General features: G+C 42.4%; 1 protein-coding gene across 3 annotated transcripts in view; it reads right to left on the bottom strand.

Annotated features, from left to right (window-relative positions):
- MCM10 (minichromosome maintenance 10 replication initiation factor) overlaps nucleotides 1-16,543 on the bottom strand; it is a 44,618-nt gene that overhangs the window by 2,525 nt on the left and 25,550 nt on the right. For 2 of the 3 annotated variants that reach the window (XM_049624596.1, XM_049624598.1), the window contains 4 exons: nucleotides 15,159-15,272; nucleotides 12,889-13,034; nucleotides 6,717-6,759; nucleotides 5,155-6,616 (listed from right to left, as the gene is read on the bottom strand). In XM_049624596.1, coding sequence (XP_049480553.1) covers nucleotides 6,533-6,616; nucleotides 6,717-6,759; nucleotides 12,889-13,034; nucleotides 15,159-15,272 — 387 coding nt within the window. In that variant the 3' untranslated portion in view covers nucleotides 5,155-6,532. Of the gene's footprint in view, nucleotides 1-5,154; nucleotides 6,617-6,716; nucleotides 6,760-12,888; nucleotides 13,035-15,158; nucleotides 15,273-16,543 lie in introns of those variants that run through there. The other variant, XM_049624597.1, reaches the window with a different exon arrangement.

The following is a 16,543-nucleotide window of genomic DNA, read 5'->3' as shown; positions in this document are numbered from 1 at the left end:
CTTTTTCTGTCTCTTCTCACACGCGTACTTCATTCTTTAAAAGGCAACAGAACACGTGATTGCGCAAACCCAGCTCACCCCACATCCAGTGCAGAAATGAGACACTTAGCAGATCTTGGCCACACAGAACTGGCTGAGACCGGAAGTTGAGCCCTGAAAGCTCCCTCTTTCTAACCCGAGTATTTGCCTTGACCCAGCGGCTCATTATTATGTTGTCACGGGCATGTTCCTTGCTTCTTTCCAGAAGCAAGGAGAAGCATCACGGAACAGGATTCTTTTACCGGAAGCCTCTTCGTGGTGGAGCTGGTGAGGCTCCATCCAGTCCCAGCTCACTTCTGTGAGGTAACGGCTACTCAGGGGATTGTCTGTGTGCCTCAGTTTTCCTTCAATAAGCCCTATTTTATATTTCTATCACATGGCCCCCACGGCGGGGGTGGGGGGGGGGGCTGTTTGTGTGTGTCTTTGCTCCCTCTCCACATCAGTGAACATGCTAGACTTTATTCACCCATTCCTCTATTATTAAGGCAGATTTCTGGAAACGAAATGCTAAGTCGTGACTTACACACGTTAAACTGGATAAGTAAGATTTCTCTTCAAAGAGGTTATGTACTTTCCATCACTGGATGGACACCTTTGCCAACGTTTCTTAAACCAAGCAAACTGAGGATACTGGCGGAAAGGTCGGGAAGGGGGAACTCTTTCATGATCCACTAGCCATGTGCCCCCTCAGACTGCAAATGTCACCTTCCACTCTAGTGTCCACATCACACTTCCCCAGGTTATTAGTGCACACTCCGTCTACAGGAGACACACATTTCCACCAGCCGCCCCGCTGCCCTCAGCCCGTTTTCTCCTTCAGACGCCTGCTCTTCTCTGCAGCCTTCACTGAAAGTACTAGCAGCTTTAAATGAGAACGTGATCGCACTGGAAAAAACTGGTATAAAGTAAAAACTTTGCAGACGCCTCAGTATTTCATCACTATTTTTACTTATCACCAAAGGAGACAGATTATTTGAGAAGGGATATTTCAAAGTTTCCAAACATAAATCTCAACAGAAAGGAATGGAGTTTTGCTGTCTGCCTGCCGTCTCACATCCCTGATCTAGCAATCTCTACACCCAATGTGGGGCTCAAACTCACGACCCCAAGGTCAAGAGTCGCATGCTCTTCCGACTGAGCCGGCCAGGCGCCCCCGCCCGTCTCTGGTCTAAACTGGAGAAACAGCCGGCCTTAGTGGAACAAAGGTCAGAGCTGTTCCGCTCTGGATTACTGGGCAGGAGAGGCACAGTGGGGCCCGTGTGCACTCCGGGAGCCTTGGCGGAGCTGGCCGGAGACACCCCTGCCCCAGTCTTGCTCTAGCAGGAGGGGCTCCGCGTTAGTACCTGATCCCACACCTGGATACATTCTCATGGAGGAGCAGTTCCTGCCTGTCTTTAGCTGGGCCACCAGGTGAAGCAAGAGATGGTCAACCAGCTGGCTGGGCTTGACAGCTGGGCACAAGCAGCGCAAGCTTGGCTGACCGCCAGCTCTGATCCCGAGGCAGGCCCGCCGGCTGTGGGGCCAGGGGTGCCGGAGAGCTTGCACTTTACCCACATGAAACTGCCGTCTGTTGGTCAGATCCAGTCTCTGAACTTTTATGTTGGTAACCCTGGGTTAATGAGGAAGATGTGTGTGCTTGCACATCCAGTTGTGCAACAGAGAAAAAGCAAAGCACTGCGGTCCACCTTAGCCAGGAAAATGGAGCCACATTTTGGCTCGTCTTGGTAATAACACATGTGCCCTCTGGTGAGAGCTAGCAACCAGGTGGCTGGCAGCTGATGGACTCTGCCTCGCGGCCAGACCCGCAGCCACCCATGCCTGCAGAAAAGAACACTTAGTTCATACAAAGGTGAAAAATCAACAATGGTCTGGGTGAGGGGCCAGTTTGAAAGAACAAAACAGCTTGTCCTTGTCAAAGGTTATGCTGGGCATGTTGGCTCTAGATAAAGCACTCTGGCGGAAATCAGAAATCTATTACCTCGTTTTACCTCTATCCTTAACAAGGGCCCAGTTATGCCTTGGCGATTTCAAATTCCACCCAGAATTCTTTCACTAAAAGCCAATCTCACTCATTCTTCCCGGGCAGGGAGTAACATGCCAAAGGTAACATGAATAGGAATCTGGGCGGCCACATTTACTAGGAAATTAGTAATGGAGCAATCTGTATTTTTAGAGATTGGACTTGCCAAACGTGTGGCATTTTGGACATTGTTTTATTTTTAATTTTTTTCTTAATGTTTATTTTTGAGAAAGAAACTGCAAACAGGGGAGGGGGCAGAGAGAGGGAGACACAGAATCCAAAGCAGACTCTAGGCTCCGAGCTGTCAGCACAGAGCCTGATGCGAGACTTGAACCCACGAACCATGAGATCATGACCTGAGCTGAAGTCAGACACTTAACTGACTGAGCCACCCAGCCGCCCCAATAAAATTAAGTTTTGACCAGTGATGCCTACTTTGTTAAGCCTATTTTCTATGATTAAAAAAATCTGTATAGTTAGATTAATAAGTTTTCACAAAGTTGGGGCACTTGGGTGGCTCAGTCGGTTAAGCATCCGACTTTGGCTCAGATCATGATCTTGCAGTTTGTGGGTTTGAGCCCCACATTGGGCTCTGCACTGTCACCTTGGTAATTCTCTCTCTCCTTCTCTCTCTGCCCCTCCCCTACTTGCGCTCTCTCTTTCAAAGTAAATAAACTTAAAAGTTTTCACAAAGCTTTTTTGAAGAAGTTTTCACAAAGCTTTGCAAGGAGAGAGCTTTGTAAGGGAATGACAATGTTTGAGGGATATGCCTGAAAAGAACATTCACGTAATATGTAAAACAAAGGAAAAAAGTGTTTTTTTCACATAACTTCTCATTAATTTAGACCAGTAGTAATGAGTCTCAAATAACACACTAGTGAGTCTGAATCATTTAGGGAGGAGGCCCCCAAACTTAAAACTTTCCTAAATAAAACCTGCAACCTCATTAATATGAGGCAGTGAGGTCAGGGTGCATGGGTTAGGATTTTATTAGCTCGTGTTTGGTTGTCTGTCATGCAGCCAGCACAGAATTATGGTACCAAAGAGCAAGATGTTTTCTGTTTTGTAAGATAACCCAAATATACCCTTAAATTGGTATCCTGAAATCACTATTCAAAAAAGAAGAAAAAAAAAAAAAAAAGCTCATTCCTTTAGTAAATCACTGAAGACACTCTTCCTGTCCCTTAAACTCAAGGTGCTTGAATGACACAATCAGACACCACTGTAGTTTGTTTTGGTGTAATAGTTAATTATGCTAAGATAAAGTTCATCACAACCTGAAAAATGTACTCAACCCAGGACTTGATATGGCCTGCCCCTTCTCAAGGCCCGGCCCATTGGTACTCAACTAATAACATCACTAAGGAAATGTATGAGAAGACAAACACACTATTATTTACAGATCTTCTTGTCCAACCCTACTCAGAATACATCCTTGATACTTAATGGTGAAAGAAAATGCTTTCCTCTTTAGATTGGGAACAAAAAACAGTCATAGACAGGAACTGAAGTGTTAAAACTTCTCAGGCAACATGATCCAACACAGAAAATCCTAAGGAATCTATAAAAACGCTGTTAAACTCATATGTAAGTTAAACATGGTCCCAGGATACAAGGTCAACTGACTAAAATGTATTCCATTTCTATATACTAGTAAGTAATAAGTGGGAATTACAATGCAGAAAGTAGCCCTTACAATATCATCAAAACTGTAACACATTTAGAAATAAACATGACAAGGGGCGCCTGGGTCGGTTGAGCATCCGACTTCAGCTCAGGTCATGATCTCACAGTCTGTGAGTTCAAGCCCCACGTCGGGCTCTGTGCTGACAGCTCAGAGCCTGGAGCTTGCTTCAGATTCTGTGTCTCCCTCTCTCTCTGCCCCTCCCCTGCTCATGATTTGTCTCTCTCTGTCTCAAAAATAAATAAAAAACATTTTTAAAAATTAAAAAAAAAATAAACGTGACAAAATACATATATGATCTGTACACTAAAACTACGTATAATGTTAACTTTGACAGTTGCTTTCTTTTCTGTAACCCAAGTGCCTAACTTAAACTTTGATGAGACACCCATTGCAAAGACAACCATCTCAGACAAAGAGTGCCAGCTTCACCAGTAGATTCAAGAGCCAGGCTACTTCCTCTCACAGACAGTCCTTTGTTTTCGAGATTTTGGTTTATGTCTCTAACTGACCACTTCATTTTTCTCTCTGAGTACTTTAAAATCCTGCTCATATGTTTTAAATTGACCAGTAAAGTGTGAGCCCACAAAATCCTAGATCCCCACCCTTGACCTCGGAGGCCCTTGCCCACATGCACTCCTTGTACCCAAGACCTGGCTGTTTGGCCCCAGGGGTGCTATGTAATTTCCAGGTCTTATAATTAGCAAATCTTTATTTTCTCAAAGGTTGCTCATAGTTCTTGCTGAAGGACATCTTGCAATCGTAATAGGATTCACAACAGCCGGTCCAACCCTAACACTGGTTATTCACAGGCTGGGGCAGGCACTATTACTACCAAACATTGCTGAGAAAAATTAAAGACCTAAATAAATGGAGAGATGTATTATGTTCACAGAATGCCTTAAGATGGCAATTCCCCCAAATCGATCCACAGATTAAACAGTCATAATACCAATTCCAGGAAGGGTTTTTAGAGTAGAAATCAATAAGCTGCTTCTAAAATTTATACGGAAATGCAAAGGACCTAGAACTGCCAAAACAAATTTAAAAAAGAACAAATCTGGAGGACTAACACAGTTAGTCCTGAGCTGAAATCAAAAGTTGGATGCTTAACCGACTAAGCCACCCAGGCTCCCCCAACTTGTAATGTTTTTAAAAGTTAATATTTTAGGGGCGCCTGGGTGGCGCAGTCGGTTAAGCGTCCGACTTCAGCCAGGTCACGATCTCGCGGTCCGTGAGTTCGAGCCCCGCGTCAGGCTCTGGGCTGATGGCTCGGAGCCTGGAGCCTGTTTCCGATTCTGTGTCTCCCTCTCTCTCTCTGCCCCTCCCCCGTTCATGCTCTGTCTCTCTCTGTCCCAAAAATAAATAAAAAAACGTCGAAAAAAAAAATTAAAAAAAAAAAAAAAAAAGTTAATATTTTAAAATGTTGAAACTCAATCTGCTGTGACAGGACATTCAGATCAACTACTTTTCTGTGAGGTACAATTTTTGTTTTCTAATCTAGATCACTGCATTCTAACTCTGTTTGGATGGCCTATGAATATATAATAAACCCTATATTGCCAACAGCTGAGTAAGGAAAAATTAAACACATGTTTTGGATTTATATAAAAGCATTTAATACATTGATAAAAAGGATAGTATTAAAAGACTGATCTCAATGATGAATTGTATCTATAATGCAAGCAACTAAGTCCCCCTTCTGGCCCACCCACCCCCTCTTATCCCTGAATACTTGAAGAAAGCATACACACAAAAGACCTCAAATGAAAGCTCCCCCAAGATCTAGAGTAACTGAGAAGTATTTAAGTGATATTTTTAAATTATTTAAAAATTAAAATCAAATTATAAAAAAGGAAGGCATTCAGCTCACCATCAACCTTTACAAGAATATTACAGTACTTCTGTACAATATACCATACACAAGGGAACAGGGACTCTAATGGCACCCTTGGTTCAAACAGGACCGTGTGTCTTTCATAGGAAGGGGATTGCTCAAGGAGCAGCCTGGAGTTCAAGTCCTCAGCAGCCACTCAGTTGTGACCTTCTTCAAATACATAACTCTGTTTCAAGCTTATGGGACAAACAAAATCTACTCTAAATGAGCCATTAAAAACCATAGTTTTGAGTACTACAATATTGTAAAAGCACAGAGAACCATCTAGATATGAATTAAATGCCACATGATTCAGTGAATTAATCAATTTGAAAAAACAAGAAAGAGGTAACAACAGAAATGAAAGAAGGAACCTGGCCTTAATATCAATATATCAAGACTATGTCAATGGTGACTATAATTATCTATATGGTAAAGATAATTTATTTTTTCTAGGAAACATTATTTGTAGAATTTGAGTCCCGAAAGATACACTTCAAAATCATTTACTCCAAGCCCCCTCATTTTCCAGATGGGAAAACTGAAGCCTGGAAGCTAAATTAATTCTTTTGCCTCTGTGCGTCCATGCAAATATTAGAACCTTATTCCGGTAAAGAAGCAACACTGGACACTCTATAACCCAAGACACATAGTTTCTGGGCAAAGAATTTGCATGAATGGAGCCATCAGTAGTGAGAACAGGGAAGACGATGGTTTTTTGATTTACCAATGAAAAGCCAGCGTTAAATTTGGCGTTAAGCCAACCCGAAACAAAATAGGAAGGCAGAACGTGTAGGCGTAACACATGTTTGGACTGTGCCAATCAGAACCTGGGTGATACAGAGCCAACACCCTTGCCCCTCCAGACCCACAAGAAGTAACATAGGTCGTGGGTACCTGTTTGAAGTTAGGGCTATTTAAGGCTATTCAGAAATTTGGCATGTTCTTCTCCTCTTGGTAACAGGGTTTCGCCTCCTATCTTTGGGCCTGTTTTTTCCTAGAAAAATGAAAACAGTTTAGTAAAAAAAAAAAAAAAAAAAATGGGTCAACATTATTTGCATGGGTCACTAAAATCGGTCACCTTGCAAATGACCTACCTTTAGCATTCCATCTCGTTCCCATTTGAAGAGGCCACAATTACTGAAACAAGAAAAGATCGGATTTACTCAGTGGTGAGGCACAGGCAGATACATAGAGACAATGGGGTTCGCTGCACTCACAGGAAGAGTATCTGCCATTCAAACAAGCTGATCAAGGTAACACTCATAATTATGGGCTAAGTTCTAAAGCTACTGAAAATACACACTCCGAAGATATGAGAAACAGCCTTCAAATCTGTAAAAAGCTAGAGCTTTCAGCCATGGAACATCAAATGAAAGCAGAACAGCGTATGTTCACTGCAGGTGATGAGCACAAACTTGGTTTCTCCTGACGGGCATCGGGAAGAGACTAAGTAGAGGAAGCTAGCCTTCTGACACCATACAGTCTAGAGCTTTCCCCGTCCCCTTTTCTGGAACTAAAAGTTTGTGATAAGAAACTTCTTATTGTCCTTCTGGTCTGGACAATCTTTCCCCCTTTTTCAAACCTAAAGATGTGTACTCTCTTATTGTTCAAAGGGCCTAGAGACCCTTGTTCTCATTTTTTTAACATGGTGAGGAAGCCCAACCCTGAGAAGAGATGAGGCTACTACAGAGAAAACTTATTTAAAACAAATATTTTTAAATATTTATTTATTTTTGAGAGAGAGAGAGAGAGAGCGAGCCAGCAAGTGGGGGAAGGGGGAGAAACACACACACACACACACACACACACACACACACACACACACAGAATCTGAAGCAGGCTCCAAGTTCTGAGCTGTCAGCACAGCCCCCAACGCAGGGCTTGAACCTACAGGTGGTGAGCTGAAGTCAGACACTTAACTGACTGAGCCACCCAGGCGCCCCAAGAAAACTTATTTTTATACAAAGTTCACTCTGCTGAAATAGGCAAAACAAATACAATCAACTCATGGAAATATGGCTTCCGGTACCCTTGGATTTGAGATGCTCTAGGGCATAGGGATTGCCCTATACCTGCCCCATTCTTCCTCCTGAAAATCTAGACTCTGTTCCTGCCCTGAGAGTCAGCATGCCAGTGGCCTTGGCTCTAACCCTCTCCACCACCTTCCCTGTCTAAAGATTGCCTCAATATCTGTTGAGAGAAATTTTCTAGACTACTTGTAGATCAATGACAAAATTGTATATAAAAAATTCTAGTCAGGGGTCGGCAAATTACAACCCATGGACCAAATCCAGCCTGCCACCTGTTTTTATAAATTAAATTTTATTTGAACACAGCCATGTCCTTTTGCTTCTATATTACCTGTGGTTGCTTTTGAGCTATAACACCTAGTAGAGTAGTTATGAAACAGACCATCTGGTTCATGAAATGTAACATTTAGTATCTGGCCTTTGACAGAAAAAGGTTGCCCTCTTCTACTCTAGATCAAGAATTGACAAGACAGGGGCGCCTGGGTGGCTCAGTCAGTTGAGCGTCCGACTTCAGCTCAGGTCACGATCTCACGGACCGTGAGTTCGAGCCCCGCGTCGGGCTCTGGGCTGATAGCTCAGAGCCTGGAGCCTGCTTCCAGTTCTGTGTCTCCCTCTCTCTCTGCCCCTCCCCCGTTCATGCTCTGTCTCTCTCTGTCTCAAAAATAAATAAACGTTAAAAAAAAAAAAAATTAAAAAAAAAAAAAAAAAGAATTGACAAGACAAAGTCCAGAAAAACAGTTGTTACAAAAATAACAGCAACCACCTGGAGGATGAAAAAGCATCTTAAAAAAAAGTTTATTTTGAGAGAGAGCGAGAGCGAGAGCGAGAGAGAGAATGTGCCCTAGCTAGAGAGGGGCAGAAAGAGAGAGAGACAGAGACAGAGAGAGAGAGAGAGAGAGAGCGAGAAAATCACAAGCAGGCTCTGCACTATCAGTGTGGAGCCCGATTGAAGGCTTGAACTCATGAACTTGCGAGATAGATCACACAACCTGAGCCAAAATCAAGAGTCGGACGTTTAACCTATTGAGCCATCCAGGCACCCCAGGATGAAAAAGCATCCTGTTCTTCCATTTGTGAGTTGTACCTACTGCTTATTAACAGAATTTTTCTGGTACTCAAATGTTTTACATAAGCTCTTGCTATTAAAATATGTGGCAGAAGTCAAGTATCAATACACAGATAAATACTTAAACACTCATACAAATTCTGTCCTTTAAGGATAATCCAATAAAGTCAGAAATTTAAAAAAAGAAAAAGATGGCTAAAAATCAATCCCATATATTTGAAAATTAAGCATTACTGACGCTTAGGTCAAACAGGAAGTCATCAAAGGCATTAAAGAAATAATACACTCAGGGGCACTTGGGTGGCTCAGTTGGTTAAGCGTCCAACTCTTGATTTTGGCTCCAGTCATGATCTCACGGTTTGTGGGATCAAGGTCCACATTGGGCTCCGTGCTGACAGCATAGAGCCTGCTTGGGATTCTATCTGTCCTCTCTCTCTGCCCCTCCCTCTACTCGTGCGGGTGCATGCGCTCTCTTTCAAAATAAATAAACATTAAAAATAAATAAATTAGATCTCAAACAACCGAATTTTACACCTTGAGGAGCTAGAAAAAAAAAAAGAACTAGGCCCAAAGTTAGCAGAAGGAAGAAAGTAACAAAGATCAGAAGAAAATAGAGACCAGAAAGCAATAGAAAAGAGAGAGATTAAGAGCTGATTCTTTGAAAAGATAAACAAAATTGACAAACCTTTAGCTAGACTAAGAAAAAAAAGAAGACTCAAATAAAATTAGAAATCAAAGAGGAGACATTAAAACATACTACAGGGGCCCCTGGGTGGCTCAGTCGGTTGAACATCTCACTTTGGCTCAGGTCATGATCTTGCAGTTCGTGAGTTTGAGCCCCGCGTCGGGCTCTGTGCTAACAGCTCTGAGCCTGGAGCCTGCTTCAGATTCTGTGTCCCCCTCTCTCTCCACCCCGCCCCTGGGTGCTCTCTCTCTGTCTTTCAAAAATGAATAAACCTAAAAAAAAAAAAATTAAAACATACTACAGAAATGCACAGGATTGGGGCACCTGGGTGGTTCAGTTGGTTGAGCGTCCGACTTCAGCTCAGGTCATGATATCACGGTTCATGAGTTTGAGTCCCACATCAGGCTTGCTGCTATCAGCTCAGAGCCTGCTTCAAATCCTCTGTCCCCCCTCTCTCTCTGCCCCTCCCCAGCTTGTGTTTTCTTTCTCTCTCCCTCTCTCTCTCAAAAATAAATAAAAACATTACAAGAACAAAAAAACAGAATCATGAAAGATCTATGAAAGATTATATGCCAACAAATTACATAACCTAGAAGAAATAGATGTATTTCTAGAAACCTAAGACTGAATGAAAAAGAAACTGAAAATCTGAACAGACCAATAATGAATAAAGACATTGAATCAGTCATCAAAAAAAACCTCCCAACACTGAAAACTCCAGGACCAGATGGCTTCAATGGATAATTCTACCAAACATTTAAAGAATTAACACTAATCCTCCTGAAACTTTCAAAATATTGAGGAGGAGGGAATAGTTCCAAACACTATGAAACTAGCATCACTTTGATGCCAAAACCAGATAAGGATACCACAAGAAAATCAAAAGGTAGACAATATCTCTGATGAATACAGATGCAAAAATTCTCAACAAAACATTAGCAAATCATATTCAAGAACACATTAAAAGGATTTATATACAACAACCAAGTGGGATTTATCCCTGTGATGCAAGGAGGGTTCAACATATGCAAATCAATAAATGTAATATATCACATTAATAAAATGAAAATAAAAATCACATAATCATCTCGATACACAGGAAGCTTTTCACAAAATACAACACCCTTTCATGATAAAAATCCTTCACAGACTGGGTGTAGAAGGAACACATTAATAAGGTCTCATAAACTCACAGCTAACATTATACTCAACGGTGATAAAATGAAAGCATTTCCTCTAAGATCAGGAACAAGACAAGGATGCCCACTCTCACCACTCCTATTCAGTAGAGCACTGGAAGTCTTAGCTAGAGAAATTAGGCAAGACAAAGAAATAAACAGCATCCAAATTGGAAAAGAAGTAAAATTGTTGCTTTTTGCTGATGATACAATCTTATATATATATAGAAAATCCCAGAGATCAAAAAACTGTTGGAGTTATTAATCAATGATTTCAGTAGGGCAGCAGGATATACAATCAACATAGCAGAAATCAACTGCATTCCTTTACACCTGAAAAAGAAATTAAAAAAAAAAAAAAATCCCATTCACAATAGCATCAAAAAAAAAAAAAAAAAAAATTAAAGGCTTGGTAATAAATTTAACCAAGGAAGTGAATGGAAATCTACAAGACTTTCCTGAAAGAAACTGAAGACACAAATGAATGGAGATACCCTAAGTTCATGGATCTGAAAAAGTTAATATTGTTATAATGGCCATACTACCCAAAGCCATGTACAAGAGATTTAATGCAATCCCCATCAAAATACCAAAGGCATTTTTCAAAAAAAGAAGAAACAACCCTAGTATTTGTGGAGACCCAGAAGACCCTGAATAGCCAAAGCAATGCTGAGAAAAAAAGAACAAAGATGGAGGTATCATGCTTACAGATTTCAAACTATACTAGAAAGCCACAGTAATAAAAATAATACGGTACTGGCACAAAAAATAGATACAGCGACCAATAAAACAAAATAGAAAGCACAGATCTTCCCATATATATAGTTAATTAATGTTTCAACTAATATTCAACAAGGGGCCAAGGATACCCAATGGGGAAAGGATAGTCTCTTCAACAAACAGTGCTGGGGATGCTGTAAAAACACACACAGAACAATGAAATTGGACCATTATCACACCTCCCTCACAAAAACTAACTTGAAATGAATGAAATACTTAAACGTTAAGACATAAAACTCCTAGAAGAAAATGTAGAAAAAGCTCATTGATACTGGTCTTGGCAATGATTTTTTTTAAACATGATGCCAAAACCTCAAGCAACAAAAGCAGAAGTCAATAAATAGGACCACATCAAACTTGAAAGCTTCCTCTACACGGTGAAATTAACAAGAAGCAAAATGAAAAGACAGCCTACAGCACTGGAGAAAATGTTTACAAGCCATTTATCAGCCAAGAGGTTAATTTCCAAAATATGCAAAGTCAGTCAAGAAATGGAAGCCCACTATCATCACTGCTATTTAACATGGTATTGGAGGTCTGGCTAACCCGATCAAGAAAGAGATAGAGGGTGTAAGAGTGGGAACAAAATAGGTAAAATCATCTTTATTTGTGGATGATCAACTACGTAGAGAAATCAACAAATTACTGGAATAAGAGTTCGATAAGCTTGCCAGAGGCAAGATCAACTTATAAAAAAAGTAGTAACAGTTCTCTACACCAACAACAAGCAACTAGAAACTATGCTGGGAAATAAGTTGCCATTCAGAGTATCAGTGAAAACTATGACACATCTAAGAATTAATTAAGAATACTCAACATCTCAGTGGAGACCATTTTAAAAATCAATAAAAGCCATAGAGGAGGAGATGAATAAATGGAAAGATACTCCATGATCTTAAAAAATGGATGACTTCATATGTAAAAGCCATAAGTCCCCACAAAACTATTTGATTCATTTAACGTGATCCTAATCAGGGATTCTACTTCTGAGTGGGATGGTCCTTTAGAGCAGTGCTCTGAAAACAACTAGTAAAAGGGAATCAAACACAGATATCCCGATACAGATACCAACCACTCTTGGAGAGCCCCAATCTCCATCAACAGTTCTGCTAGTGGTCTTCCACCGAGGCAAGACCCAGACCCTCAGCTTCCCATCTGCCCGCCTAGAGTCTGCCAATGCTCCCAGGCAAAAGTGGCCACAAAAATTAGCTCATTGCTCTCGGGTTCTACCCCAGTTCTGGTTCCCTCGTTCTTGTCCCAGGAACTGTAGTACCTTCAGAGAAATGACTTCTGTCTTTCACTGAACAAACATTTGTGAGTACCCACTGTGGGCTGAGCATTGTACTAAGTAGCAGGGATACAGCAGCGAAGAAGGTGGGGTCCCTTCCCACCAAGAGATTTTAGGGATAGCTGGGAGCTCAATGAGGCACAGAAATAAGGCCTGAAGCTCAAAAAGGATCGTTCAATGTTCCAGTAGAACGGCATCACAAAGGAATTGGAGAAAGGTTCAAGAATCAATTCTCCTACCTGCAGTGCTTTTTGGGGAGCCGGTCAAGGGAGATGCTTCTGTTTCCACAGGGACACTTGAAAAACCTCTTTAGGCCGTCATGCCAGTGATAGTCGTGCTGCTCACTGACGCAGGTCTCCAAAGGCTTGAAGTGGGTGTAGGCACACTGCATGAAACCAACAGGAGGGCACACATCTGGTCAGGAGCTTGGGAGGAGAAACTGGCTAGCTGCTAGGAGGGCAATCTGTTCCATGAGGAGTTCCCGTTTCTCACCACCAGCCAGACAGCTGGGAGCAGAGAAACCACCTTAACTACTAGTTGTGAGGACCCCTGTGGTTTCTGGAGTCCTGCGTAATGATGCCACTTCCCCTCCTGTTGGCCACAAGTGCTGGTCAGGCATCAAGTACATAATAACTTTCTGGAACATCAAGACAACAGTAAGGGAACAACAGCAGTGGAAACCTCTCAATAGCTTCATCGGGTCTGTCCTAAATTCACTGCAGTTGCTCGGTTATAGGATGACACTGGGGCCTCTTCAGTAGCCCTTTTGTTTCTTCTTAAAAGGCCTCAGAGAAGTACTTAAGATTATTCCTACTTGTCTTTCATAAGCAGCAAAACCAAGACAGAGATATGAAGTCACTCACTTGTAATTTTGACCCTCAAAAGTGTTGAAGAGAATAGGGAACAACAAGCAGCATCGAGACTAAGGAACAGAATGTCCCCAGCACATGGGAAGCCCTCCCCGTGCCCTGTCTAGGCACTGCTCCACTCGCACCCCAGGGGTAATCACTACCCTGCTTTCGAACAGCAAACATTGGTCTGCCTGGTTTTGTACTCTGTATAAATGGAACTGTAGGATACATTAAAAAAAAAAAAAAAAAAAAAAAGAAGGAAATGGTGGGTGAACATCACAACAGGTGCTGGGACACAGCAACGTGATTTCTGGTAATCAGAATCTAGATAAGTGACTTTTGGTTCTGAGCCTCAGAAAGCGCAGAGCAGAGTGGTATGCAGAATAGCACCGCCCCCCTGAGACATACACCCCCTACCCCTGGGGAACCCGTGGGCACGTCAGGTTACACGGCAAAGGTGGATCAGGGTCGTTGACCATAAGATTGGGAATCGATCCTGGATTTTCAGGTGGGCCCAATGGAATCACAAGGGCTTTTAAAAGTGAAGGTGGGAATCCACAGGGAGGAGGTCAGAGGATGTGACTGGGGGGCTCTGAAGATGGAGGAAGGGATTGCAAGCCAAAGAACACGGGTGGGATCTAGAAGCTGGGAAAGGCCAGGTAACAGATCCTCCCCTCAAACCTCCAGAAGGAATGCAGTCCTGCCACACCTGGATTTTAGCTCCGTGAGACCCACAGAGACTTCTGGCTGACAGAAATGCAAGATAATAAAGCTGTGTTGTTTAAACTATCAAGTTAGTGGTTATTTGTCAGGGAAGCAACAGAAAACTAACACACCAGCTATATCCCTAGGTTTGCTGTTTTGTCAGAGTAAAAGTTGCTACCTGAGCTAAAATTATTCTGAACTTTCTCAAGGAAGCCCTGCCTTTTGGTGACAGCTGGCTCCGGGCTGTCCCCTAAATGTAAAGCAGAGTCTACGGTTTGAAAAGGGATAGAGAAAATCGTACTGGATGAACTAAGTCTCTTTCTCCTCTTGTAAGTGCTTACGAGGGGGATTAGCGAAGCGGTATAAAGTGAGTGCTGATGGCAGGATACTGTTCTGCAAGAACTTTTTTTGGTCCTATTTTACTAATGTTGAAGGACAGGGGATTTACCGTTTTCTAAGAGACTAAGGGTAAAAATTCTACAAAGAATATAACGCAATTTACACTTTGCCTTCAAATTCAATTTAGTAGGTTAAGCCCTGAGTAGAAAGAGGCAATAATAGTTGATCATAACATGTAATGCCAAAGGAAATCGTTCAGGCAAGGTCCCAGGACTGAACTGTGGACTGAGGGTGTGCTAGAAACTTGAGAAGGACACGGAAGAATATATGGGGTCCGATGGACAAAGGGGAAGAGAAGTCTGTAAAACCAGGAACTGAGGTCAGATGAGAGAAGACTGTCACCACCAATGCTCTGCCACCAGAGCCAGGAGGCCAAGTCGGCAGGCAGCCAGGCCCTTGGCTGTTGTGAGCAGTTTGGTTTCCAATCTAATGAAATGACCCAGGCAGGACTCTGGTCACAAGACATGGCCCCATATCCCACAATCTCTCTATGTTCTGCTGAGTCACAGCAGCTCAAAACAGAGCCCAAGGTTAGAACCATCTCCCCCACTCACCGTCTTGCATGTTACTACTCGACATTTCACTTCTCTGATGCTTCTCATCTTTTCTTCCATTTGTTCTTTTTTCACCAGTGGCTCAAAATAGCGTTCCTGCAGCTCAGCCTCTGCCTGGAATGACAAGGCACACAGAAGACCTTGTACCAAATCCAACACATACTCAAGGCACCAGTTCAGTAATAATAAAAACTGAAAAGCCAAGCTAACCATTATGAGGACATCTGATAAGACCTCAATGAACTGCAAACCAAAAGACAATCAAAAGTAGACACAAGCTCTTAATTTTCCAGAAAACAGTGGGAAAGCATCCATGACTAAGAAACAGAACATGTCAAATGTAAACCAAAAGAGAATCATTTCTAGTGTTCCAATATAGACTCAAGCTATGTAAGGTATTCAGTGCCTCCCCACTTGGCAGCCCAGTCTATTCGATACTATTTTCCGGACCAAGCACTTGGCCGGAGTAATCCCTGGTTGTTTGGACTAACAGGGAGTAGGCAGGAGGGCAGAGAGATATTTACAGCAGAATGTGGTCACAGCTCTGCAGTTGGAGCAGCTACACAGGGCCCAAGGCCTTTGGTGGCCACAGAGGCAAAGAACTCAGCTCTGCAGCCTTCCTGGGCTGGCTCGAGCATCTCTCCGGACCAAGTTTCAGGTCTAGTAGAATGGTGGGATATTTAACTGTCTCGTGAGTCAGTAGTTTATCAAAAGAGCGGAGTATTCAGAGTATTGACACTAAATAAGGACAGAAACTGTCCCTGTGAGGACACTGTGAAAACTGGTGGGAGTACTTTTTTTTGTTACCCCAGTGATTCCTACTTCTGCTACTTGCAGGGACTAGGGATGCTATACCTGTGGTGTACAACAGTCCCTCTACATCAAGGGATTCTTCTGACTATTCTAGACGGCACCCATGTGGATGAAAAACCCAGTTAGAACTCTCAAACCTAACTGCTTTATAAACAACTCTACAATAGGGGCACCTGGGTGGCTCAGTTGGTTAAGCATCTGACTTTGGCTCAGGTCATGATCTCATGGGTCATGAGTTTGAGCCCCATGTTGGGCACTGTGCTGACAGCTCAGAGCCTGGAGCCTGCTTTGGGTTCTGTCTCCCCCTCTCTCTCTCCCCACTCACACTCTGACTCTCTCTCAAAAATTTAAACATTAAAAAAATAATTTAAAAAAATTGAAGAACACTACAGTATTTGTGCATGGTTCAGATATCCATTGAATATTCCAAGAATACAACTGGACAACTCTTCTGTATATAGAAGAACAACTGTAGTTTGTTATCTTCTAAAGGTTCTTGGGTTATTCATGGCTTAAACACACACAACACACACACACACACACACACACACACACACACACACACACACACA

This window comes from Panthera uncia, chromosome B4 (genome assembly GCF_023721935.1).
Source record: "Panthera uncia isolate 11264 chromosome B4, Puncia_PCG_1.0, whole genome shotgun sequence".
Lineage (NCBI taxonomy): Eukaryota > Metazoa > Chordata > Mammalia > Carnivora > Felidae > Panthera > Panthera uncia.
Note: the sequence above shows the minus strand (reverse complement) of the source record. Positions and strands in the feature narration are given on the sequence as shown.